Below are 26,721 nucleotides of genomic sequence, written 5' to 3'. Positions count from 1 at the left end.
ATTCGGAGGCGAGTAGTCGCGGCGGCGCTCCCCAAAAACCTAATCGCCCGCACACCCGAGCAGGTGTCGCAGAAGCGAACGGTGGTTCTGGAGGCTGCTCTCCAAAGTCTCTGTGCGCGCAGAAGTTGGGACGGGTGTAACACCCTAAATTTGCAATTTTTAGAAATAGCCAAATTGATTTATTTAAATAATCTTGGTGAGCATAGAAATTTAGGAAACAAATAATTTTTATAAAACTAAAATCAAATATAAGATTAAGATTAGCTACAAGTGATGCATACATGCTGCTACATATTTATTTTTGTGATAAATGGTTTTGATTCAAATTCCAAATGAATTCAAAATCTAATTGAAAATGAAATTTGGAAAATCGTTGGAAAAAAAAGAAAAGAATTCTTTTTTTCTTCTCCCCCTCCTTCCTCACATTTGGCCCGCTGGCCCTCTCCTTTTTTTTTCCCGCAGCCCAACAGCCGCGCCAGCCCAGCCGCGCGCCTCGGCCGCCCGGCCCAGCAAGCCCCGCCGGCCCACTCGGCCGCCAACCGTTGCCGCGCGCCTGCGCCCGTGCCCTGCCGCTGACGCCTGGGCCCGCTTGTCGGCGCCGTCTTCACCCCGCGCGCCTCGGAACCGCTCGGCCTGGCCGCAACCGCCGCCCACGAACGGCATCGTGGGAGTGCGCCCCCCTCGGGCCCCGGCCGCTTTAAATCGGCACCGAGCCCGTCTCCGCCCCTCCCTGCTGCCTCCACGTCCCATTTTTCCGTTCACCCGCGCGCGAGGAAGCTACAACCGCCGCCCCGAAGGTCGCCGGAAATCCGCCGCCCGCCTTTGCACGGACCATCGCCGCCGTGCTTCGCCGTCCCCCCTTCTTCCCCGCGGTGAGAACCCCCCGGCATCCCTCTATCTCCCGGTACCTCTATTTTCTTTTTCCTTGGCTTCTCGAGCCTTGGCCGCGAGCTCCGCAAGCCATGGTCGCCGGCCATGGCGACCACCGTACTACCCACCTTTCCTGGCCGCCGTAACGGCATGGCTGCGACCCCCTTCCTTCCCCGCGTCCCCCGGTGCACTCGGCTTTTCGTTTGGCGAACCCTAGCCCCCCTAACCGAGCTCACCGGTGAGACTTCACCGCCGGCCATGGCGCCTGGCCGCCTGGGGTACTATTCCGGCCAGCCCCCCCCCCCCCTTGTTCTCCTCCTCGGTCTAATCTCAACCGCCCATCGCGAGATCAACGGCCACCAGTGGAAGATACCCCTTCGCGTGGCTATTTTTCAAAAGAGTCCCTGTACTTTTCTAAGTCCTAACCCGTAGTTCAAAGCGTATTTCCCCGATTGCGCAATCCCGTTTGGAAAGCGTAAACTCCACGGCTTAAGTCAAAATTACGTTTTTAGTATTTACAGAAATGCCATTTGAACGATTTCGCTTATAAAATTATCGTTTTAGCTCCAAATTGATCCATTCAAATCGCGTTAGCTTCGTAATTTCATAAGCTACAGGTTGGAGCTACTGTTAGTCAAGTTTGGAACTTTTTAATTTCATGATTAGATTTAATTAAATATATGGCTATAGGAAAACTCGTTTAAATCATAACTTTCGCATTTTAGCTCCGTTTTTCGTGAACTTCGCGTTGACGTGATCGTAGCGAGACGTAGATTAGTTTTGCAAACATTTTATCTTGATTTCAATACTATTGGTGTACTATTCTAATGATAGGAATGTTTGCTTTGCATGAATGCTTTTGGAATATTGTATGTTGCTGTGTTGGTCGCGTTCAGACGGCGAGGAAAACGTGGGAGACCAAGAACTCTTCGACGACCAGCAGGACCAGCACGAGTTTGTGAACCAAGGCAAGTATAACATGGGCCTTCCTTGATGTCCTATTTCACTTTAATCAATTACTCATTTGCATGTGTCTAATTTTGATACCCGTAAGGACATCCTAGTGATTGTTTATCCTGTTCCTTGTCTCCTATGGGTTAAATGCATATGGGTAGATTGCTAGTGCTCTAACTGAACTTGACATACATGTTGATGAATGATACTATGGAACAAAGTGAGTAACATGATTTATAACAACTGTTCCATAGGGCGAAAGTGCAAATGACCTTTGTTCATGTTGCTCCCGGCCCTCCATAAGGACTTATCTGTCGGCAAAAGCTGGAACTGACAGTGCAACCGGGAGAGTCATATGGCTCTGACTTTAGCTCAGTAATAGGATCTTTCCTAGCTAGTTAGAGGTTACCTTTTTGGCGCAAATGGGGCTTGCCACTTTGGGTATAGGGCTGCCTCTGTTCCTATGAGTATAGCCGCGATGGATATGTGCCATAGGAAAGGGGGGTTCCTACATCTGCCTGCCAAGGAAACCTAGCGGCCCTAACTTGTTAGGAAAACCTATGAAATTGCTTCATAGTGTACCCTGCCCGCTCACCTTGGTAGTGACATGGGAGTAATTAACCCGGGCATATGGGGATCATGACTCGCGGTGAATGTGCACCATCTCTGCAAAGGGTAACAAACTGTTATAACAGCCGTGCTCACGGTTACGAGCGGCCCAGAAAACTCACAGAATAATTGAATACTTGTTGATGATCATTTATGATGGTATATGATGGATATATGATACACTTGACTCTGATAATTGTTCATATGGGATTAAATGGGAGCTTAAGCTGAGAATAAAAGCTTGACCTATTAAAAATGCTAACCGCAGTAAACCAGAGTCTATCCTTTTTGAGCTTCATAACCCCATGTTAGCTTGCTAAGTACGGAATGTACTTACACTTGTTTATTTTCTTTACTTGGATAAAAATCCTGGATGGGTAACAGATGACAATGGGTATGAGGATTTCCCGGAGGATTATTAGGCTTGTGGTCAACCAGTTGACCTTCCCTGTGACGACGGCCACGAGAGTTTTATTATCTTTTTATTTTTCCGCTGTGATGTATAAGACTAAGTTTTATTATAACTCTGATGTATGAGACACCGTGATGATACTTTATGTAATTTGTCAGCTTGTGTGTGTGATTGATTCCCGGGTACACACAAGTTTTATGCATTCAATTTTATTCTTCAAATTGGGTGTGACAACGGGAAACTCATAGGCTACTCGAACAGAGAGGTTGCGGTGCCGTGGGAGTTGGAGCGGTGCCGATCGGGGCTAGAGGGAGAGAGTCAAGTAGTGCAGGGATTTCAGAGGAGCAGCGCCCGCAGATCTCCGTGCGCGGACAACCGTGGGTTACGGAAGAGCTGCGACCACGCCTCATCGATCCTCCGTATGCGTAGATCCACAAGTTACGAGAGGATTTGGGACCCTGTGTTTCTCCGTACGTTACACTCCCCGATCCATTGACCATCCCGAGTGAGTGGCAAAACTAACCGCGCAAGTGCACGACACGCACACTGGCACGCCTCGACGGCGGCGGCAGGGCACGTGTGCCACGTTTTTATCCTCTTTTAACTTCTCAATAGGTGTACACATGGTTCGTCTATTTAAATTGAGTCAACAAATAATCAAAATTCAATACCGGATTAAAACTATAAGGCACCATAACAATTTAATATGACCTTAGGATTTATTTAATTATTAAATAAAATATGGGCCAAGCCCATATTGGCTATGTTCGCTTGTCTTATCATTCGTACTTTTCAACTTGTTTTTTCAGCCAGAACAGTGATTTTCTCTCACAGCAAATCAACCGGAACAGTGTTTCGACTTGTTTTTTCAGCGAAGCAAACGGGGCCATTAAATCTAACACACAATAGTACAATACATAACAAGCAAAATATTACATTTGTTTCAATACTTCGCTGCTGAACAATGATTTTAGGCAGCTTTGTGCTTAACTCCTAACTAAGATGCAAGCCCATACTGCATATATATATATGCCATTGTAGATTGCTTTAAAATTCACTCTCCTCTTGTCAGGTTTCCGGCCAAGGACAAAGAATGTCACCGTAAATATCTCTTCCCTGAGATCATACATCATCCGTTAGTTCCACCAAATTTGAATTTGGTTGCTCAATTCTATGATTCCAAGATTGTAATTTTCTTTCCAGTCGAGACTTACCGGCTGCCCGTCACGAGGCCGTGGGAGGCAGTCTGCATGATGCTGAACAGCCTATTGCAGCCTTTTGGGGCAATACGGAGGAACTCCAGTGTGCCAACCTGCAAGAAGAGATAAAACAGTAGATTATTAAGATATCTGAAGAGGCCAGATTCTGCAGATTATACCACTAGTAGAGAAACTAGCTGTACTCCTGGTTCTCAACCTCCTTCAGTTCCGATTTTGGAACTGGGAGCATGAATCCGGGACTAAAGGGCCCCTCCTTTAGTCCTGGTTCCGCGCCCGAGACTAAAGGTCCACCTTTAATCTCGGTCGGTAATACCAACCGGGGCTAAAGAGGCCTCCTGGCCTGGCCACGTGGGCCGGCCCTTTAGTCCCGGTTGGTATTACCAACCGGGATTAAAGATTTTCTTTTTTTTTTGTTTCTACTTTCAATTGATGATTCGTTTTAGTTTTCGAATAGGTTTTTGAATACGCATTCTACGCTGCTAATAATATACATATTCTACACGTTTATAATGTTTGAACATTTTGTACAAACTAAAGTATGAAACTAACGCATATATTACATGCATATATATATTGTACGTTATTTTATGTGTGTGTGTATATATATATATATATATATATATATATATATATATATATATATATTACAAATAAAGCTTGCATTGTATATTCTATTCTATCTTTGGGATAACAAATTCACTCCATTTGGTTTGGCTTCCATGTTTCGTTCACGTCATTGTAGAACTCGCCGGCGGGGTTTAGGACCTGGTCATTAAGAAATCCTGCTATGGTCTCTTGAATTGCTTTCAGTTGGTCACGTCGTATGACTTTTTCCTTCAACCATAGAGTCTTCAATAAAAGTTAAAAGGAAAAAGCACGTCGTATGACTTTTTCCTTCAACCATAGAGTTTTCAATAAAAGTTAAAGGAAAAGTATTAATATATATATATGTATTAGTCACGTGATTACTTATATATATGAGCAATAAAAAAATTATGAATACATGAATATATTTATATAACGTACTTTGAGGTTCTCTTCAGAAGTTCTTTTTGAGTACGCCATGATAAACTCGCAAACATAGTATCCGCAGTAGTTGTTCTCCTTTTCTTGCCTCAGAACCCACTTTTACGAGAAAAAAGATCCGGTGAATTGAAAGCATGCATGGTGTTAATTGAATTATATATATATATATATATATATATATATATATATATATGTAGCTAGTACTTACTTTGTGTGCGATTACATCCAGTGACGCTTTGCAATATTTCATGTGGTGTTCCTTAATGAAACTTTTCCAAACACTACGCCCAATAAAATAAAAAATTAATTTGGCCTTTAATAATTGTTGCAGTTAAGAGATCGGGGTATATATAGTTGCTAGAGAGACCAAATTACCCTTGAATAATATCTATCATGTCTTGGTACTCTGTTTGCTCTTTTCTTAACGAGTCTAAGATGCTCAACCGACTATTGGCCATATCGATGACCATCAATATCCAGTGATTGCTGCATATATTTTTATACACAAATATGATCGATATTAACTAGAGTCAATATATATATATATATATATATATATATATATATATATATATATGGGAGATAGCTTAGCTAGTAAGCAAATAATTGAACAAATATCCATATGATCGACATTAATTATTTAACACTCACTTGAAGTTGTAGGGGAAGATTATGTCCTTATTTTGTTGGTTCACTAAGAACCTCATGAGATTTTTCTCGAGTTCAGCTTTCCATTGAGGTGGGGGATTAGGGTGTTTGAATACGACATATGGATCAACAAAACCAACATCATTATCCTTTCTCTTTCTGAGTTCTGTCATCTCATATCTGCATATATAAAAATATAGTGTGAGGATATATAATTTATATATATACATGTAGCTTTATATATACACTTTAATAGTAGAAAATAATCATACTTACTGACAATAGCAGCTAATGAGACTTTTGTCGACAGAGTCTAGGTGGCATAGTTGGTGTAATCACACTTACATATATAACGTCATCGCCACGGAAGTAATGTTGGTTTCTAACTCTGCCAGAAACAAAGATCTCTCCCCGTTCATAAGCCGCCATGTACCACTTGTTTAGCAGGTACATTTGCGTACCTAGTTCATCTAAGGCCTCAGGGTTATATAGACTCTTTCCATGTTCAAATTTCTTCCAAGGATTCACTTTCGGAGCAGATGGTCCTTCAGCGAGCACTTGGGCAAGGTCCAAACCGGTATCCTCATAAAACCGAGCCAGGTCCTCAAAATCGACGTCCAGTATGCCTAAGTGTGAACCATATTCATTACGAATGATAAGAGGGGGGACTGATTGTTGCGATTGTTGTCCGAGTTGTGCAACACCTTTCCCTGTTCTAGTCTTTTTCTGCTTCGCCTCAAATGACTTTGTGAGAGAGCGGTCGTAGTCCGATTTTGGCAGGGTCTTTTGAGATTCCCGCCTTTTCTGGTCCACCTTCTTTCTTAGAAGATATAGAGGTAGGTAGAAGTACGGTTTCTCTGGGTTCTTCCTCGCTTCTCGTTGCTTTCTTATTTTTTCGAAGAAACTGCTAACATCTTTTTGTACTGCAGCATTTAATTCCTTTTCACTTTTCTCGTAAGTCAGTTTTTGGGGAATAACTGGATTAGAGGATGCTTTCTTCTTTGCCGGCTGGTGGGCCAATGACTTCATTTGCGGGGCGGACCTCTTAGGAGCTGGCTGCTTCTTGGTCATGAAGAGAGGCGGGGCAGCCGTTGGAGACCTCCTTGGAGGCGTTGGAGACCTTCTTGGAGGTGACGGCGGTGGTGGCGTTGCATAATCATTGCCCGAAGCACTATGATGATCTGAAGATTGAATAATTGGACTTAGGTTGGCGGAGGCCCTGCTGTGTGAGTACAAAAAAGAATAATTAGGTATAAGAAAATGTTATTATTAATCATGCATGTCAATAGAAAATTAGTGAAAAAATTGTTTCGTTCACTTTTGTCCGCACCTATTGTCTGACAGTTGAGGAAGCGACGGTGGACTAGAGACCCCAGGAATAATGATGTAGTGCTTGCGCCATAGTATGGATGTCTTCTCTGCTTCTCCTAGAGTCTTTTCCCCATCACCTCCTGGAATGTCAAGAGCCAGATCACTAAAACCTTTGTTAACTCTATCCACTGAGACGCTAACATATCCAGGTGGTATTATTGCCCCATGGATTCTTGGTGTCTTGGTAGGATCTGGAGGAGAAAAAACACCGAGAGCCACCATGATTGTGGCATTCTCTTTTGGAATATGTAGCTCACATGATGTAAACGGTGCAGTGATGTCATCCACGGGGAAACGTAGCATTGCGTCAACTTGATTTGGCAACTCCGTAGAAGTGCAGCTGCTTTTCAACTGATTAGGGGGGCTAATATTAATGTTGATTCCTAAATCTGATGCCTGCCTTTGGACACTCATTGCTATTTGCACTTGCTTTATGATTTCGTCCTGCATTCTAGCTTGCATGTCTTTTTTGCGCTCCTGTGCTTGAAGCAACGCCTCCTGTGACTCATGAACATATTCCTCCAACCTGCTAATCCGCGCTGCGTCCTCATCCTTCCTTCTCTGCCGGCTTCTGTAGGTATCTCTGTCATTAGGGAAACCATGCTCCTAAGAAATGTTCCGTCCTAAACCTCTCGTTCGGCCACTGTGTTCAGCAGTCCCGATGGCATATGCCAGTTTATCCTTCTCTCTATTGGGCCTGAACGCACCAATAGCTTTAGCTTGTAGAGCATAAAAAAATCTTTGTGTTGCTCTTTCGAGTTTTGGGCCATGAACCAGCTTCTCGGTCTCTAGGTCCAGTCTTCCCCCATGAGCGAAAAACCAATTCTTCGCGTGTTTGGGCCAATTGAGTGATTCTAGTGTGATACCCTTGGCAAGAATGTTCGCTTCCATTTTTTCCCACTTGGGAATGGCAGTCACGTAGCCACCTGATCCCATGCCATGGTGGTATACCTTCTATCGGGCATTCTCTTGGTTCCTTCTCACCCGTTTCTCACCCTCTTCCAATGTCTTGTACTGTACAAAATTATTCCAGTAGGGCCTCAACTTCACGAGCGGGCCACTAGTATTGAAATTGGGCGTTAGGTTCTTCTTGATGTATTTCGTGTATAGGGATTTCTTCCAAGTCTGAAATTGTATGGTCATCTTCTTCATAGCCCACTTTTGAACTAGTTTCTTCAATTCATCATCGTTGATAGCATCATAATCATCCGCTTGCAACGTGAAATGTTGAAGGATATCATCCCAAATTAAATTCTTATCAAGATCAGAGACAAAACTAACATGAGGCTCGTTGATCTTTTGCTTCCATTCACGGACACTGATAGGAAGTCTGTCCCTTACAAGGCACCCACAGTGTTGCACGAATTTCCTTGCATGTGGACCAAGTGGTTCGCCTGTCTCGATATTGAATTCCGATATTATGTAGCGCCCCTCCAATGGCTTTTTCGGGCCTCAAATATTTTTGCTTTTCACCGTTGTGGTCGTCGATCCAGAGGGCTACGTATAAAAAAGAATAAATAAATATCATGTGTACACATAATAGATGATAGATATTCAAATATATATATAATATTCAAATATATATATATATAAATATATATACCTCGCCAGTATTTTCTTGCACAATATTTTCTTGGTTATCTTCAAGAGCCAGGTATTGACTTCCGTCATCTACATCCTGCTGGTCACCATCAGCAAATTGAGTACCGGTGTTGATAATATCCATCATTTCTTCATCCATGTTGTCTCTCGGGGCAGCCATCTAGCTTTTACACCACTAGATATATCTATAAAAAATAAAAACTATATCTATCAAATATCCATCAAATTCTAGCTCAAAAACATGTTGACCTTGCTTACGTGATCATCTCAGCGGGCATTTCTCCACCGAACGGCACCGTACTTGGCCACAGAAGAGCTCCGATTCTACGAGGAAGGGAACACGGTCTTTCACGATCGTTGCCGCTCTCCCTCGTAGAATCAAAGCTCCTTCTTGACGTCCATTACCACTCGGCAGAGAACATGCTAGCTGAGATGAACACGACCCGCAAGTTCAACTATTACAGATTTTCTACAATTTTCTAACTATTTTCTAAGTTTTTCATTTCATGGAAAAATTAATTCTAAAAAATAAAAGGCATGATTTCTAAGTATTTCATTTCATGGAAAAATTAATTCTAAGTGACCTGCTCGACATCGGCGAGCTCACGAGCGTTTTATAGAAAAATTAATTCTAAGTGATCTGCTCGACAAAATTGAGAAAAAACACACGCTCTCATGACCTCACACATATTCTAAGATCACGTAAGCTTCCGTACTAGTTGACCTTGCTTACGTGATCATCTCGGCGGGCATTTCTCTACCGGACGGCACCATACTTGGCCACGGAAGAGCTCTGATTCTACGAGGAAGGGAACACGGTCTTCCACGACCGTTGCCGCTCTCTCTCGTAGAATCAAAGCTCCTCCTTGACGTCCGTTACCGCTTGGCAGAGAACATGCTAGCCGAGATGAACACGGTCTGCAAGTTCAACTAGTACGGATTTTCTACAATTTTCTAACTTGTCCGTGCCAAGAAGGCAGAGGTATGCCCGCTCGAGTACGAGAACTACATGCCCTGCTACTACAACGTCACGGACGCCGTCGAACGTCTTGGATCTGGGGGCCGACGTTGTCATAAGCTACTACGCAAAAAGGAGGAAACGACGAGACACCGGGCCGTGCCCGTGCTCCACTGAGCTCGATGGCTCAGCGCAAAATCACATTACAAGATTGCCAGCACGAGGGCTCGGCACACGCATCTATCCGATTACAAAAGGTTGGAGCAATTAATCCATCATAAACAGATTATATATGGTGGCGGCGGTGGCTCACATCCAAGGTGTCAAACGCGAGGTCCAGCTTCTGCAGCCAAAAAATATGTTAGAGACTTAGACTTTACTAAAAAATAGTAATAATCTGTTTTATTACAGGACTGGGAAGCTATCACTATTCCTACAATCAGAAAGAATATTCCAGTCACGGATCACATGCCGATGGTAAATATGGCTGCAGGAAAGCCCATCCATTCGAGCTTTGCCTCTTAAGAGCAGTAAGTATGGTTAGGTGAAATCAAATATCGCCATGCAAAAGTAGCAGACTAGCTAAATTGTTACCCTCAACCTCAAGTGGCATGGGTGATTGACCGGTAATAACAGTGGTACACGTCTTTGCCATTTAATTTGATCATCGACACGCACATGCAAATACATATTACATAGGGCCAGACACAAGCATAAATATCAGTATGAATTCATGGCCTCAGTCGCTCACATTCTAGCACCAAGGAGCCTAACATATGAATAGAAGTATGCACCAATTGCAAAGGCTACTAGCTAGCACCAAATCAAAGCGATACATTCATTGAGCAATGGCACTGAATGAGTTGGCCATACAACAGCAAGAGAGTGCAGAGGAAGAGGGAGACCAGGCCAAACCTAGAGAAGACGTGCCATAATAGAGATGCTGTGGCCTGCTGCGGATCTTGGAGAAGACTGTGTCTCGCGGATCTAACACAAGAATGAGGGCTTCAAAGTTCAAACATAGCACGGAGAGGAGGATGAAGAAGGGGATGAATCGGAGGAGATAGACACCTCGAAGAACCTTGAACCGCTTGGGGGTGAGGTGGGCCAGGGACGAGGACGACGCAAGGCGTGCGCTGGTCGACCGGAGAAGAAGCGCGCATGCGCGTGGGGCCAGTGGGGGCGGCGGCGCTGCTGGATCCGGTTGGAGAAGATGAGGCGATGGAGAAGAAGGCTTGGCGGCTACTGGATCTGGTTGGAGAAGAAGGCGGCGGAGATAGAGAGGAAGAGAACTAAGGGAGAAGGGCGTGGTTTATAAAGGGGGACATGTAGTCCTGAGTGATTGTTAGAACCGGGACTACATGTTCTTTAGTCCCAGGTGATGGTTAGAACCAGGACTAAAGGTGGGTGTAGCCACGGCCCGGGAGTAAAGGGGATTTTGGCGGGCTGCGAAAACGCAGCCCATCTTTAGTAGTCCCGGGTGATGGTTAGAACCGGGACTAAAGGTTCTTTAGTCTCGGGTGATGGTTAGAACCGAGACTAAAGATCTGACCTTTAGTCCTGGGTGGTTGGTCCACCCGGGAGTAAAGGTGGGCTGCAGTTTGGCTTCTCGCCAGTTTGTAGAAGTTTTTTCTTTTTTATATATTTCTTTTATATAAATATGCAGAGAGTTGTTAATTGCCTAGTAAATAAAATATTAGCAAAAAAATACAAAAAGAATTCCGGGACCTGGTTTTGTATTATTGTACATAAGAAAAATCTGTAACCTAAACTCTTTTGTTTTACCGTATAAATATTTAACATAGTGCAAATAATAATCATAATTTTCACCATGCAAAAATGTACTACTTAATTAAAATCATTAAAACTATTGCTTTTCGATAGGAAATTAGTTTTCATATCTTATTGACATTGATCATTTGTTTTTTCATCACACATTCTCCACAGGAAATCCACCGTCAAGCAGAAAATTCATTTAAATGGTAGAAAATATGAATACACGACAGAAATATGAATACACTATATAAATCAAGCGGGCACAGTAGTGAACTTCTTAACGTATATCCCTTGGTTATGATCACGTTGTAACCAAAGAGTGTCCTCATTATTTAGCTGGATGCTTGGGTCTTTGTTCACTATGAAGGGTGGAATTCGGTCATCCTTTTCATAATCTTCTGATATGTCTGACTTGTCTTCAATTCCGACGATGCTTCTTTTTCCTGAAAGAACTATGTGGTACTTTGGCTCATTGATTGGGTCGTTGTTGTTTTTCTCTCTCTTCGGTTTTGTAGACATGTCCTTGACATAGAACACCTGATTCACATCCTTGGCAAGAACGAATGGTTCGTCTTTATACCTAATATTGTTGAGGTCCACGGTTGTCATTCCATAATGGTTGTCGACTGCTACCCCGCCTCCAGTCGCCTTTACCTATTGGCACTTGAACAAAGGTACCTTAAAAGTAGGTGCATAGTTTAGTTCCCATATCTCCTCTATGCGGCCATAATATGTTTGCTTATTTCTATTAGCGTCGGTGGCATCTATGCGGACACCACTATTTTGGTTGGTGCTCCTTTTATCTTGGGCTACTGTGTAAAATGTATTCCCATTTATCTCGTACCCTTTGTATGTGAGGATATGCCACGATGGCTGCCTAGCCAACAAATACAGTTGCTCATCAATACTCTTATCACCCTGACATTCTTTTCGCAACCAGTCGCTAAAAGTTTCCATGTGCTGACGCGTAATCTAAGCTTCAGACTTCCCTGAAAACTCGGATTGGAGCAACTCTTTATGTGTCTCGATATACGGATCCACCAAGGAGGAGTTTTGCAGAACTGTGTAGTGTGCTTTATTAAAATAATTGTCTTACGTACCAATATATGTTTTCTTCCCTAGTGTCCCCTTTTCACTTAGTCTCCCCTCGTGTCGCGATTCAGGAACACCAATCGGGTCAAGGTCGGGAATAAAGTCAACACAAAACTCAATGACCTCCTCTGTTCCATAGCCCTTGGCGATGCTTCCTTCTAGACGAGCATGGTTGTGAACATATTTCTTTAGGACTCCCATAAACCTCTCAAAGGGGAACATGTTGTGCAAGAACACAGGATCGAGAATGCTAATCTCCTTGACTAGGTGAACTAGGAGGTGTGTCATGATATTAAAGAAGGAAGGAGGGAACACCAACTCAAAGCTGACAAGACATTGAACCACATCATTCTATAGCTTAGCTAGATCCATTGGATCGATTGCCTTCTGAGAAATTGCATTGAGGAATGCACATAGCTTCACGGTGGCTAGACGTATATTTGGAGGTAGAATTCCTCTTAATGAAACTGGAAGCAATTGCGTCATGAGCATATGGCAGTCATGGGACTTTAAGTTTAGGAATTTCTTCTCTAGCACATTTATTATACCCTTTATATTCGAGGAGAATCCAGATGGTACCTTGATGCTTGCTAGGCATTCAAACATGCTTTTCTTCTCTTCTTTGCTAAGAGTGTAGCTGGCAGGACTTAAGTAATGGCGTCCATCATCTGTCTTCTCTGGATGTAGGTTGTCTTGTTCTTTCAAACATCGCAGGTCCTGTCATGCTTCAAGTGTGTCCTTAGGCTTCCCATACACACCCATGAAGCCTAGCAGATTCACACAAAGATTCTTCATCAGGTGCATCACGTCGATCGCGCTACGGACCTCTAGGACTTGCCAATAGGGTAGCTTCCAAAATATGGACTTCTTCCACATGGGTGCATGACCGTCGGCGTCGTTTAGAATAGGTTTGCTGCCATGTGCCTCCTTGACCATATTGAGTACATCCTCACCAGTTCGGTTGCTCGGCTTAGTCTGGTGGTCTGCCTTACTTTTAAAATGCTTGCCTTTCTTTCTTAGGGGGTGATTCGTAGGAAAAAATCGACGATGGCCAAGGTACACGACCTTTCGACATTTTTCAAGAATATACCTTTAATATCATCGAAACAGTGCATGCATGCATTATATCCCTTGTTTGATTGTGCTGAAAGATTACTTAGAGCAGGCCAATCATTAATTGTTACGAACAACAATGCTCGCAGGTCAAAGTGCTCTTGTTTGTGCTCATCCCACACACGTACACCTAGTCTGTTCCACAAAAGTAGAAGTTCTTCAACTAGTGGCCTTAGGTACATATCGATGTCATTGCCAGGTTGCCTTGGGCCTTGGATGAGCACTGGCATCATAATAAACTTACATTTCATGCATAACCAGGGAGGAAGGTTGTAGATACATAGAGTAACAGACCAAGTGCTATGACTACTGCTCTGCTCCCTGAAAGGATTCATACCATCCGTACTTAAAGCAAACCTTAAGTTTCTTGTGTCATTTGTAAACTCCGAGAATTCTCTATCGATTGCTCTCCACTGGGACCCATCAGCAAGGTATCTTAACATATTGTCTACCTTACGGTCTTCTTTGTGCCATCGCAATAACTTTGCATGGTCTTTGTTTCTGAACAGACGTTTCAAGCATGGTATTATAGGAGCATACCACATAATCTTGGCAGAGATTTTCTTCGTGGGACGTTCGCCCTCAACATCACCAGGGTCATCTCGCCTGATCTTATACCGCGATGCATGACATACCGGGCATGCATCTAACTTCTCGTACTCCTCGCCATGGTAGAGGATGCAGTCATTAGGACATGCATGTATCTTCTAGATTTCTAATCCCAAAGGGCAGACTACCTGTTTTGCTTCGTACGTAGTGACGGGCAATTCGTTATCCTTCGGAAGCATCTTCTTTTGGATTTTTAGTAACTCTCCAAATCCCTTGTTAGATACACCATTCTTTGCCTTCCATTGCAGTAATTCCAGTGTGGTACCCAACTTTTTCTGTCCCGCATCACAAGTTGGGTATAGCAATTTATTGTGATCCTCTAGCATGTGCTCGAACTTGATCTTCTCCTTTTCACTTTTGCATTCTCTTTGTGCGTTATGAATGGCCTGACCAAGATCATCAGCGGGCTCATCTTCTGCCACTACCTCTTCTTTAGCTTCCCCCATTGCAGTCTCATTGAAGGCACCATATTCAGCAATAATGTCATCATCGTCCCATTGTTCTTCTTCACCTTCTTCCATTACAACCCCAGTTTCTCCATGCTTCGTCCAACAAATATAGTTTGGCATGAAACCGACTTCAACAAGTGTGAATGAAGACTCCTTGAGCTAGCATATTCCTTCAAATTCTTATATATGGCACATGGGAAGCACATGAAACCATCGCATTTATTTGCCTCGGCCACACATAGGAAAGAATGCATGCCCTCAATAAATTCTTGGGAGCGGCGATCAGCATTGTACATCCAATGCCGGCTCATCTGCATTATATGACATATATACCATATTAAAACCTAGAACATAATTAGTTAATTATACGAATTCATGCCACCACATAAGGTATTAATTTATGAAAGTATCGTTACAATATAGACAATCCCAACTACCACTAAAAAAACTAAAGCTAAAATGCACTTCAGCAGCCTAAGGATTTCGCGACCAATCCCAACTAAAATAGATAGATCATGCGTTTGTTCAACATCTATGGGCTTCTTCTGCAGGATCACTTCCTCATTAGCCACCATAGCCGCCTGTGCAAGAGAGTTTTGTACGTGTTCAACATACTCTTCCTCCCAGTACCAGCCTGAACATCTAGTGCCATCCCACTAAAATTAAAACAAAAAATTAGAACTCTAATCACAATCATGAAAATAAGTATAAATTAACCATAATCATCAAATGCAACAAAATAACTCATATTGCGATCCGGACACTTGTAGAAGATACGGCCCTTGTTGGGACACTCCTTCCTCACCCGGTACTCCATCACAATTTTCTCCTCACACTTGCCGCATGCAATGAGAGGGAGGTCCAGCCTCAGTCGCTTTGGAACCCGATGAGAGACCGAGGACCCGAAAGCAGTTGCCATCTACTCTCTATACTCATTTTTAATATAATATAAATTTCTCATTTTATAAACAAATAAAATTAAAAAAACTCTAAAATTCTCTATATCTCTAAACCATGAAGTGTGCTATGTATGCTAGAAATGAAAGCTGAATACTAGTTTTGAATAACTACTTTAACCTTCCTTCATCCAAATATGCAAACTTTAAAGTGATTTTGTGCTTAAATGGCTTACAAATAAAAAAATCTACCATAAAAAACCATATATATCTAGTCCACAAAATGAGCTATGCTACTGATGAAACATGAGAGTATAAAGTTGATAACCTTTAGAACCGAAGAATCGATGAGGAATCGAAGAAAGGCGATGAGGAAGAAGAGAGGTTGGCGATGAAGCAAGAACATTGAGCTCGAAGTGGCTCGGGCTCGGGGAGAAAGAAGGGGTATATAGGAGGGGACCTTTAGTCCCGGTTGGATACACAAATCGGGACTAAAGGTCACTTTCTAGTCCCGCATGGAGCCTCCAGCCGGGAGTAGACTTTTACTCCCGGTTGGAGGAACCAACCGGGAGTAAAAGTTAACCTTTAGTCCCGGTTGGTAGCTCCAACCGGGACTAAAGGTCTCCTGCAGCAAAAGCCTACCGCGGCAGCCGTTGGGTAGGGACCTTTAGTCCCGGTTGAAGCTACCAACTGGAACTAAAGGTTTCTCTAGTCCCGGGCGCGAAACATACCAGGACTAAAGCCAAATTTCGAAGTGGATCAAATGTCATTTTCTCTACTGGTGTACGACTATCTAGAAACATGTCTTAAAGTGAAGTCTTGATTACAATTACATGAGTGATGAATTATCCAACACGGGAGTTAACTAATCTTATTCCGTTTAACTGCTATTAGGCCAGTATCAGTGGAAAATTTCATTTTACTGTTTCCAAGACTGTCACATCAGCTTTGTGGACTTATATTACGAAGTGAAACTGTCTCTCTCAATGGGGATTCATTTCACTCCATTTACCTCTCTCCTCATAAATATCCCACCAACTCATCAAAAAAGCTGATGTGGCATAGCAATAAACGAGAATGAAACTCCGTTGAAATCCCCATTAAAACTAGCCTTAGTAGATGACCTTTGCTTCTATCAATGTGATAGGAAATCCTACCACCATCGGCAAATCATAGGAGCTAATCCTCACTCGAGGGCGGGGCCCGTGGAATAGGCGTACATGGAATTCTGGGCCTGCCCCTATTGGCAATTCACCATCCCGCTCTTATGGGCAAACAGAAAGATCCAATTCGAAAGCAGCCTCCTCAAGTGGAGTGCCCTCGTCGGCTAGGACACACGGGAGCCAAAATACAGTAGTATTTCTAGTGTTGTTAGGTATGATTGATTAATTAATCTTTCTAAATCTAATCTGAGTTCATTGGAACCATATAACCCCATGCCTAGAACTCCAATTAAGAAAAAATGGAAATGCCTGCAGTATACAAAATAAACTTGGTAGCTGTCTACTCTCTGGTTGGACAGTAAGGGTCAGAGAAGGGCAATCACTCCGTTCTTAAAACCAGCATTCTTAAGTTAAGATCAAAGAGTCGGGTGGAAAAAGAAAGAGCTCCCTATTCCTAGTTCTCCTGTAGCTGGATTCCCCAGAACCATAAGAATTAAGCTAAGAAAAAAGAATGAATATCAAGTGTTATAGTAAGATTTTGAATACTCTAAAAAAGGAAGGAGGGAGGCGGGAGAGAGATTTTTTTTGATATATTCATTCTGATTGAATTGCAAATATATCAACGATAAAATCAATTCAATTCTGAATTACAGTAAGCAAGCGGTGTGAGTAAGGAAAAGTATCTAGAACTTCTCCCCTGAATTACAATAAGCAAGCGGTGTGAGTAAGCAAGCCGTGATTTATTGATTATGGGAGTAACTACTCCTGGGAGTATATAAAATGCACCCTATATATATGTACATAATCAATAAATCACGTTGCGTATATGTACATACTCATTTATCAGTTTGAGTATGTTGACATACTAATATTAAGATACTCTAGATCTTTACTATGTATTTTTTTTTCAAAAGAGCACATATTTTTTAATATATTATATAATACTATGATAGTAGCATATAAAATAAGTATAACCATATACTCTAAGTATACATACATACTTGTCATACATAGTAACTTAGATGGTCTAGTACGATGATATACTCCATCTACGTATACTTCGTCGGGCCATATACATCGTAAATCTAGAGATATACATATGGGAGTAACTACTCCCTGGGAGTAGGAAATAATTTCCCTATATATATATACACACACGGTAGCGCTATTCTACACCTTAGGTGTAGAATACTATTCTACACCGCGAGTTAAAACTGACCTAAAAAATTACTGAGTAGTACTAAACCGCGTTTATTGTGAGTCGGTAGTGCACCCAGTACCTCGAAATACTGAAAAATACCGAGACGCGACTACAGTACTGAATTTTGTTCATTATAACAGCTTGATGTTGAATAGTATTTTCCACCTAGCGCGTATATATATATATATTTTCATGTGTTAATGGTTAAATCCGGTCCGGGGAGGGAGAGGAAATAGGAACATTGCATTATCCGACCAGCCGCAAGCCTGCAAAGGTGTCCATTTACCCCCAGACTCTGGTCAAGTGACGCGAGCGGAGGGATCTGGCTAGCAGCCTGAAATTCTCCGCCCATCAGTCAGCACAAAGCAGCGCGCCCAGCGCCCGTGGACCCCAAGAACCTCAGAGAATCGCCCGTCGCCACGCCGCTCCGGGGCCAAGAAATGCTCCTCCTGCTCGTCTTCGCTGTCCTTGCAGCCGTCGCTGCCTTCCTCCTCTTCAAGTTCGCCACCGTCGTCGATGGTATTACTCCAATTTCATTCCTCAGTCCAACCCTGCTCCCGTAACATTCGTATCTCTCTCTTTCCATTCTTGCTTTCGCCCCTGTTGGGTTGGGGAGATTGGGACTGACCCCCTTGTTCTTTGATGGCTGCAGGGGACTTGACGCTCGTGTCCCGCGGCCCGCCGCGGCGGGACAGGGTGGACGGCAAGGTGGGTTCTTGGATCGTCCGGCTGATTTTGTGTGCTGCGGTCCTGTTTGATCTCAGATTCCTTCCCCATATTGATTCCGTTGTTTTGCTCTTCTTGGCTGTTCTACAGGTCGTGTGGATTACTGGAGCTAGCCGCGGGATTGGTCAGCATGACTTATGAACTCTTTAATTTGTCAATTTTAGTACCGACTGTTGGGTTTACTTATGATTTTCTAGGTTGTTGGTAGGTACCATGCGGAGTTGCAGGTCTAGCTTCTACCATTGGATCATGGAATTTGATTGAGCTGGTGTTCATTACTTCACTTAACTAGGCGGACTGCTGATGCTTTGACTAAATTGTCGAAAAAGCATGTCCTTTGATAGAAGGATAATTAATTAATTAGTTAATTAATCAAACTGCTCTAGTTTGCAATTCTATTGCCATGCCAACTGCCCATTCAGGAGTTAAGTTAGACAAATTATTTGAATAATATGAGTTTTGTTTTGAGTATCTGTGCATGTTCAGCTACACATTAATGCTTATCTTTAAGCAGGTGAGGAGGTGATAAATTTCCTCACTTTAGTTTTATTTTTTAGTGAGCCTCATACCTTTGTTAGTTCATTAAGGAATGGTATAGTGACAATTTTATGCCAGGTTATAGATTTCATGCACCACAATATTGTATATTCAGTTTCTCTATACCGTCTTCAAGCTTGATGTACCACAAAGGTTTATAGGATCACTGTCTATTTTGATGAGTTAACATGTCTGTTTTCTTGACAGATGTGGCTTTTTACATCAATTTCAGCACAGTATTTCACCATAACAAGTTACTAATGCTTTCTTGTAATTTCAGGGGAGGTTCTTGCAATGCAGTTTGCGAATTTAGGAGCAAAGCTGATACTATCTGCACGTAACAAGGATGAGCTTGAGAGAGTGAAAAATAACATCCTCAGTAAGTTTGCAAGATATCTCTGGTGTTTCTAAAATCTTTCCCTTCATGGAGAAGTCGAAATCTGAAGATCTGAACCAAGTTTGATTTACTTTTCAAAGGCAAGAATCCAGATAGCAGAGTTGAAGTGTTACCCATGGATTTATCAGCTGGTGAAGAATCTCTGAAAGAAGTCGTAAATGTGGCAGAATCATTTTTTTCTAATGCAGGCGTTGACTATATGATCCATAATGCAGCCTTCGAACGTCCTGTAAATATCACCCTTACTTTGAGTTAACGTTTTGATTCCCTTATCCTTTGAACATCATGTTTTATTGTTACTAGTTTTCGATGATAGATCTGCCAGATATCCCTCCTTTTTTAGTCTTGTTGTCTATTTGTATTATAATCAGTTGATTCCTAAATGCATCAATTTTCAATCAAATTGCAGAAACGGGGGGCTCTGGAAGAAAGTGAGGAAGGTCTTAAGGTACATGAACAGTTTTGTTTTCTTCTACATATCTTATCTGAAGGGCGGGCCTGGTGCAAGCGGTAGAGTCTTACCCTAAGTTGCACGGATACGGATACGCGTATCGGTATCGGAAGGATACGGATACGCGGATACGGCAATTTCCTAAGAAACCCGATACGCGGATACGTTTTACTGTTTTTTTAATAAATATAGATAATAGCGCATATTAAAATTGTAAAAAGTGATAGTAAATTACCTTGCAATAGCAAGTACCAGCCAAAGCAAAGACCAGAACTCCGGAAGCATCTCCATTCTTCAATTGTCCATTCTCGAGTTCTCCAAGACTCCAAGTCCAGAATTTGCACAGAAAAACCAAGTAACCAACTATCAATCAATTTATTACTAAAACTTGACTACTTGAGTATTCACTATCTTGCGGCATCTGATCGCAACTAGTTTTACTGGAGGGTGTATATCTCCTATAGTCCTTTGTTTCTCGTTCATGTAATAATTGTGCTCACAGTTTAACTCATTTGGGAGTGAATTGGGATCTGGGTCATTCTGCTGTTTGGACTAACAGCCTCCCAAGTCCCAAGAGTTTGTAATGAGCCTTGTGGACCGTCATCTCACTGGACATGTGGAGTAATAAAGCTACGAACTTATGATAAAACAAAACAGCCAGATTTCGTGATGCACATGTACTCCAAACTTAATTCTAGGCTCCCCACAAGGTTTGCCAAAACGTTGACCGCAGGGAGGCCTGATGGGATAGCTTAGCAACAAGAGGAGGAATCTGACAATGTAATGTAACACTTCTGAAAGACTGAAACCCCCTTCCCGAAGAACCCAACACTGACCTTGACGGCCGTCTCGATGAGGCTCTTGCGCTGCTGTGCGTCGGAGACGTGGCAGACGGCGCCAACCGCGGTGATACCCTTGGCCCTGAGCCCCTCCACCGCCTCGTTCACGTTCTTCTGCAACGCCCCCGAATCGATTCCCCCAATCAGAAAGAGCAGCAAGGGAAATCCCAAAGCGAGGACAGCAAGCAAGGAGGGTAGAATAGAAGAAACAACAAGATTTGCCGGCTCAGCTGGACCTGCTTGCGGGAGGAGATGACGGTGGCGGCTTACCTCACCACTTTGGAAGGGGAGCTCGCCGGAGGGATTGGAGAGGCCTCGTCGCCGGCACTACCTCGCAGACCTGCAGAGAGAGAGGAAGAAGAGGTGAGGACGGGGGGGGGGGGGGGGGGGTGCGCTGCAGGCCTGCAGAAGCAAGGGGAGGGGAGGAGCGGTGCTGTACTGCTGTGGACGGCGCAGACCCAGGCCACCGGATCCACGAATCGCGCAGACCTAGGCCGACAAGGATTCGGCCGTGGGAGGAGGCGATGCGCCTAGACTCACCCGGAACGGAGGTAGCGCGCCGGAGAGGAACGGTTTCCGCCGGAGGAAGCGGTGAGGCTGGTGGCGCCTGGAGGCGGAGGCGGAGGCGGAGGCTCGTCACCGGTGGCTGGCGGCCGGCGAGCGGGATTGCGGCGCGACGCGCGGGCGTAGCCGTGAGGTTGTCTCCGTGCGGGACTGCGACTGCGGGATTCCGACTGCGGGCGTGCGGGACTGAGGTTGTCTCCGTGGGCTTGTACTGGGCTGGGCCGTATCGGGACGCAGGATACGTGTCCGGTGGAGTATCCAATTTCAACGAAAATAATACAAAATCGGATACTTGAAGGATACGTATCCTAGGCGTATCGGACACGTATCCGTATCTGATACGTATCGGATACGCGATACGCGCCTTCAGTGAAGTATCCGTGTAACATAGGTCTTACCGCCTGTGACCAGAAGGTCCCGGGTTCGAGTCGCGGTCTCCTCGCATTGCACAAGCGAGGGTAAGGCTTGCCACTGACACCCTTCCCCAGACCCCGCACAGAGCGGGAGCTCTCTGCACTGGGTACGCCCTTTTTTCTACATATCTTATCTGCAACCTAATACAAATCTGTCTTGCTAGACAGGCTACTTTGAATGTCAATGTTTTTGGAACTATTACTTTAACACGCCTTCTAGCACCTTACATGCTGGACAGAGGGATGGGCCATTTTGTTGTGGTATGTATGAACCAACTCTCAGCAGGAACTTGTGCTCATCAGAGTTTCATTTTGGCTATTAGTGTGGCTAACTCATATACAGATGAGCAGTGCTGCTGGAAAGGTTCCTGCTCCTGGTCAGGCCATTTACTCTGCCTCCAAACATGCTCTTAATGGATACTTTGCTTCTCTGCGATCTGAGGTACCAAAAATTCACATATTAGCATGCACTCTAATTGTAAATTGTATTAGCATACTAAGCTACTCACTTATGTTATGAAAAGTAATGGATGACACTTTCATTCATTGTCATGTTTTTTTTTGGTAAAAACAAAACAAAAAAATAGAGGTTGAATGGTTCTCAGTAGTAAATTGATTATTTTCTTGTGTGTTTTCTTTGTTTTCTCCAGAAAGTATGCACAACCTTTTGATGTTTACATGTAGTGTGCCTTAATAAGTTGTATGTTGCAGTTGTGTACAAAAGGCATTAAGGTCACTGTTGTCTGCCCCGGACCGATTGAAACACCACAATCTTCTGCTGCAGCCTCTCAAGTACAAACACATTCTGCTGAGGTATCCCTGGCTTCTCTTATTTAGTCTTAGGGCCTGTTTGGATCCCATGAGTTGAAACCTATATCTAGAAAGTGCTTCTCATTTCATTCTTAGATTACTTTCCAATTCCTCTCAATTCCTGGGAACCAAACAGGACCTACAGATAACAAAAGTTCGATCATTAGAGTAAGACATGGAAAATTCACCTTCTCAGTCTGCAGTACTCATGTTGTTTAGTCGCCATGCAATTCAATGCACGTTTACTTTTTTGTATCCAAATAAAAGCATTTAATGGCCAATATTTTTGTTGCTACCTCTGATAACACATGTGCTGAGGTTCTAACACCATGGATCCATGTGGTTGTCCAGCAGTTAAAACTTAAAATTTGGTACCCAGTCCCCTTTGCTCATCATTGTCTTCCTCAATGCAGAAACGTGAGAAACGTGTTTCGGTGGAAAGGTGTGTTGAACTGACAATTGTTGCTGCTACTCATGGACTGAAAGAAGCATGGATATCATATCAGGTATATTTCATTTTGAACATTGCATCGTAGTTGCGAAGCTTGAAGTCTTTTAATTTTCTTTTTGCCGTACATATTCTGTGGCCTCTATGATCTCATCATGCAATTGTGAAATCCATTATCGTTTAGTAAAAATGAGGTTTTCGAGGCAAGATCTATTGCATCATTGCATTGAAGTTAGGATTTCGTTGAAAAGAACCCTGGTTTCACCGAAAACTGCAATATCAGCCCAGATTCTTAGTTTAACCCTGGTTTTGGTTCGTGCCCCAAAACCCCTCTTTTAAACTAAATATTTATAACGCATCGGCCAGATGGATATTGAATATCTGGATATTGACATCATATATATCTTGCTTTGAGTATCAGGATTCGAATATGGTACAGAGTATCAGGATTCGAATATGGTACAGATATTGAATGTCTGGATTAGGATACAGATTATCCATTAATTATCTGAATCCCTTTGGCCTGATGGCTGATCAGGAAATGTCCATAGCATTTATTAGTCATTTACACCCTTATTATGCTCTACCGCTGAGATTGCATATTATTGCTGTAGTGTATATATATCATATCAGGTTTCTGCTTTATGTCCAGTGAGCCTGTTTTTAGTCATTATAAGTTCAATACAAACTCTCTTGTTTGCATGCAGCCTGTGTTGACTGTTATGTACTTGGTGCAATACATGCCAACAGTTGGTTACTGGCTCATGGACAAGGTATTTCTTCTATCTTGTGTTATTTAGCATGGTTAGCTAAGTGAATGATGCTGTTTGTAGTTTCCTTTCTTTCACTGATTTTACTGGTGCATAGGTTTGAATCACGAAGTCACAATATGCATCCGGCCAGAAAACTGTGGGAACTTCCGGCCATATTTAATCTTTAATCAATGATATTCTTGCTTTTGTTTGTTACATCAAACTATATGAGCACATTAACGATGATAATACTTTTGTCGTCTTAGAATTTTGTTGCCCAATTTACCATGCTAGAAACAAATAGACAGTGTTATATTTAGGAGACAGGAAACTAGAAGCACCATGTCCTTGATGTTTGCAAAGACCAGTTGACAAAGGACTAACATACCGTATTCTTTTTGTCCACTCAGCACATTTTATTACATAAGCACCATAATTAGTACTCTGTGATCTGAACAGCCATATTCTTTACTTTGCTAGTAATAGTGAAAACTGACAGCAGGGTAACATAACCATGCACTCTAGCTCTCTTTTGGGACCCAAAGAAAAATTTGCCCTTACCATTGTTGCTAGTACTCTATTGATTAACCTATCTTTCCAGGTTGGTGCAAAACGGCTGGATGCGGCCGCAAAGAAAGGGAACACGTATAGTTGGAATCTCATTTTCGGAAGCAAGAAGTCAGCATGACCAAGTTGTTCGTTCTACCACCAGGGATCATTCTGGATTCGGATATATATGCTTGTACGCAAAAAGGTCAGACTGAAAAGGAACAGAGCATCTATAGAAGCGATATAGTTTAGGGCCCCTTTGGAACGCATGAATTTCACAGGATTTTCACAGGAATCAGTTCATTTTCACAGGAAAAACGCAGAAACAGGAAAGTTTCCTTTGTTCCAAAGTGGGCTTTAGTGGGAAACTGGAGTCATCACTATGACACAAGATTTATGATTGAGATGAATATGTGGAACACCAGTTTTTTTTCCGATAGCTTTTTAATTGAAATCAAGTAAGAAAATTGAATTTTACAAAAATAGTTTTATTAGCTCCTGAAGTATTATAAATACTAGTAGATGAGATATATATCAAAGAAAAAAAATAGTAGATTGTGTCTCACAGGGTAAAATGGCTCAGGTAACTGTTAGGTTTTCAGTGTGCATTCAAGAACACCTCAACAGGATAACTGTTATGCACTGGCCATACTGGGTTATTATCCTGGAATCTACTGATCTGCGAATAGCTACAGTAGTCCTGATCTTTTGTTTGATCTGCGAATAGCTACTGTAGTCGTACCGCCTGATCGCTGGGCTGGGGCTGGCTGGTCAGCCCCTCACATTGCTACTATTTACGCGAACCAGTCAGCAGTATTTCTCTCTCACATAAATAAACCAGAAACGATACGAACTAGTCAACCGAACAGGCTTAGACGAGTAACACTTGGGCCAGTGACAAGGTGCGTGCTGGAGCCTGAATGCTTGATGTAGTACCGCTTTGAGAGGGATTTCAAAGAGCAATTCCAAATCTTTGTATCACGGAATATGAGCCTGTTTGCTTTGCCGTCCGACAAAGTTGCCTGGCCCAGGAGCTTCTCCCAGGCGTTCGATTTTCTGCGCCTGGGCCAGGATCTCTGCCTGGTAGGCTTCAAAGGAAACAGCCTCTATATGTTGGTTTGGAGTTTCCTGGGACCTGTTACTGGTATTTTCGGTGTGCACACGTCAAATTTAGGAATGATATAAGAGCAAGTCCAACAGACATTGTATTTTTTTTTAGAATTTCTAATGCAAAAAATAGGTTTCAACTGATGCGCTATCTGGATTTGTAAAATGAGAAGCAGGTTATCCCTGATTTTTGAGAAGTTTTCTAATAAAATATGGAATTTGGCTGCTAATTTTAGACAACCTCTTGGAGTTGCTCTAAGCTGTGGTTTACATAGCTGAGATGTCCAAAATTTGAAGTTCTCTCTCTCCGCACCCCCTGGTTATGAGAACACTAGAGAGATGCAGGATCGAAGGTAGAAGATAGCAGAGAAGGGGGAAATGGGAGGAGGAATGCGGCTGGAACCCACGTGGTCGATGTATTGAGAAACGGTTTCAGAGTATTTAGTTACAACTTGATTCCTCCTCTCCTCTACTCCGGCTTATATTCTCGGATATGCTATAGATGTTGCCAGCTGGCAAAAACCGCCTCACACACTAGACCATGGGCCCCACCTGTCATCTATACACCACGCCTATAGGTCATTACATTCCCCGTGCTTCAAGACCTACTTATCCTCAAGCTGGTGGTGTCTGAGGTCGAACCGCGATCGCTGACTCATCTCCCCAAGTCGCCATATTCGCCAGCAGAGTGCTCCATTTGACTAATACCTGGTTCATGGCCTGAGCTCCACGTTGAATCATCCGTCAATCTAGAATCTGCTCTGCTTGCAACGCTTGAGCTAGATCAGTACAGACCGTCGTCAGATCATCTGAAACCACGCAGTCCTTGGAATGTGCTTCTTGAGCTGTGACACATGGAGCACATGATGCGCCTAATTATATGTAAGTGAAAGGATCAAGATATCCAAGAGGACAGTGAATTAGGCTAATCTAAAATTTCTCATAACAATTAAAACCTATTACTTAACCTATTTCACCCCTTGTGCCTAATAGTGTTTTCTATCCTTCCGCACAAAGTTTGCACCCTAGGTTCTAATCCTACTCTAGCATGATAATTTTAAGAATGTAAAAACATCAAAGTAATTGCACAAAAGTAAATGCGTAAATTTAAGAGAGGGAAAGAAATACGGCTATATTTTTCCGAGGTATCGGAGAGTTG

General features: G+C 43.0%; 1 protein-coding gene across 1 annotated transcript; it reads left to right on the top strand.

Annotated features, from left to right (window-relative positions):
* Positions 1-18,265: 18,265 nt before the first annotated feature.
* LOC136483783 (uncharacterized) lies at positions 18,266-24,938 on the top strand. The gene is made up of 12 exons (XM_066480945.1): positions 18,266-18,488; positions 18,622-18,677; positions 18,786-18,819; positions 19,513-19,611; positions 19,710-19,858; positions 20,039-20,077; positions 22,065-22,157; positions 22,240-22,338; positions 22,608-22,709; positions 23,120-23,212; positions 23,862-23,927; positions 24,508-24,938. The coding sequence occupies exons 1-12, from the start codon at positions 18,410-18,412 to the stop codon at positions 24,592-24,594; spliced, it is 996 nt and encodes a 331-aa protein (XP_066337042.1). The 5' UTR covers positions 18,266-18,409; the 3' UTR covers positions 24,595-24,938.
* The last annotated feature ends 1,783 nt before the right edge of the window (positions 24,939-26,721 follow it).

This window comes from Miscanthus floridulus, chromosome 9 (genome assembly GCF_019320115.1).
Source record: "Miscanthus floridulus cultivar M001 chromosome 9, ASM1932011v1, whole genome shotgun sequence".
NCBI lineage: Eukaryota > Viridiplantae > Streptophyta > Magnoliopsida > Poales > Poaceae > Miscanthus > Miscanthus floridulus.
Note: the sequence above shows the minus strand (reverse complement) of the source record. Positions and strands in the feature narration are given on the sequence as shown.

What these genes read in the sequence shown, in the direction of transcription:
- LOC136483783 (XM_066480945.1), top strand. Translation starts at nt 18,410, where the DNA reads ATGCTCCTCCTGCTCGTCTTCGCTGTCCTTGCAGCCGTCGCTGCCTTC. An exon ending in AGTGAAAAATAACATCCTCA is followed by an intron (nt 19,612 to 19,709) that starts GTAAGTTTGCAA and finishes TACTTTTCAAAG; the next exon opens with GCAAGAATCCAGATAGCAGA. An exon ending in ATGCAGCCTTCGAACGTCCT is followed by an intron (nt 19,859 to 20,038) that starts GTAAATATCACC and finishes ATCAAATTGCAG; the next exon opens with AAACGGGGGGCTCTGGAAGA.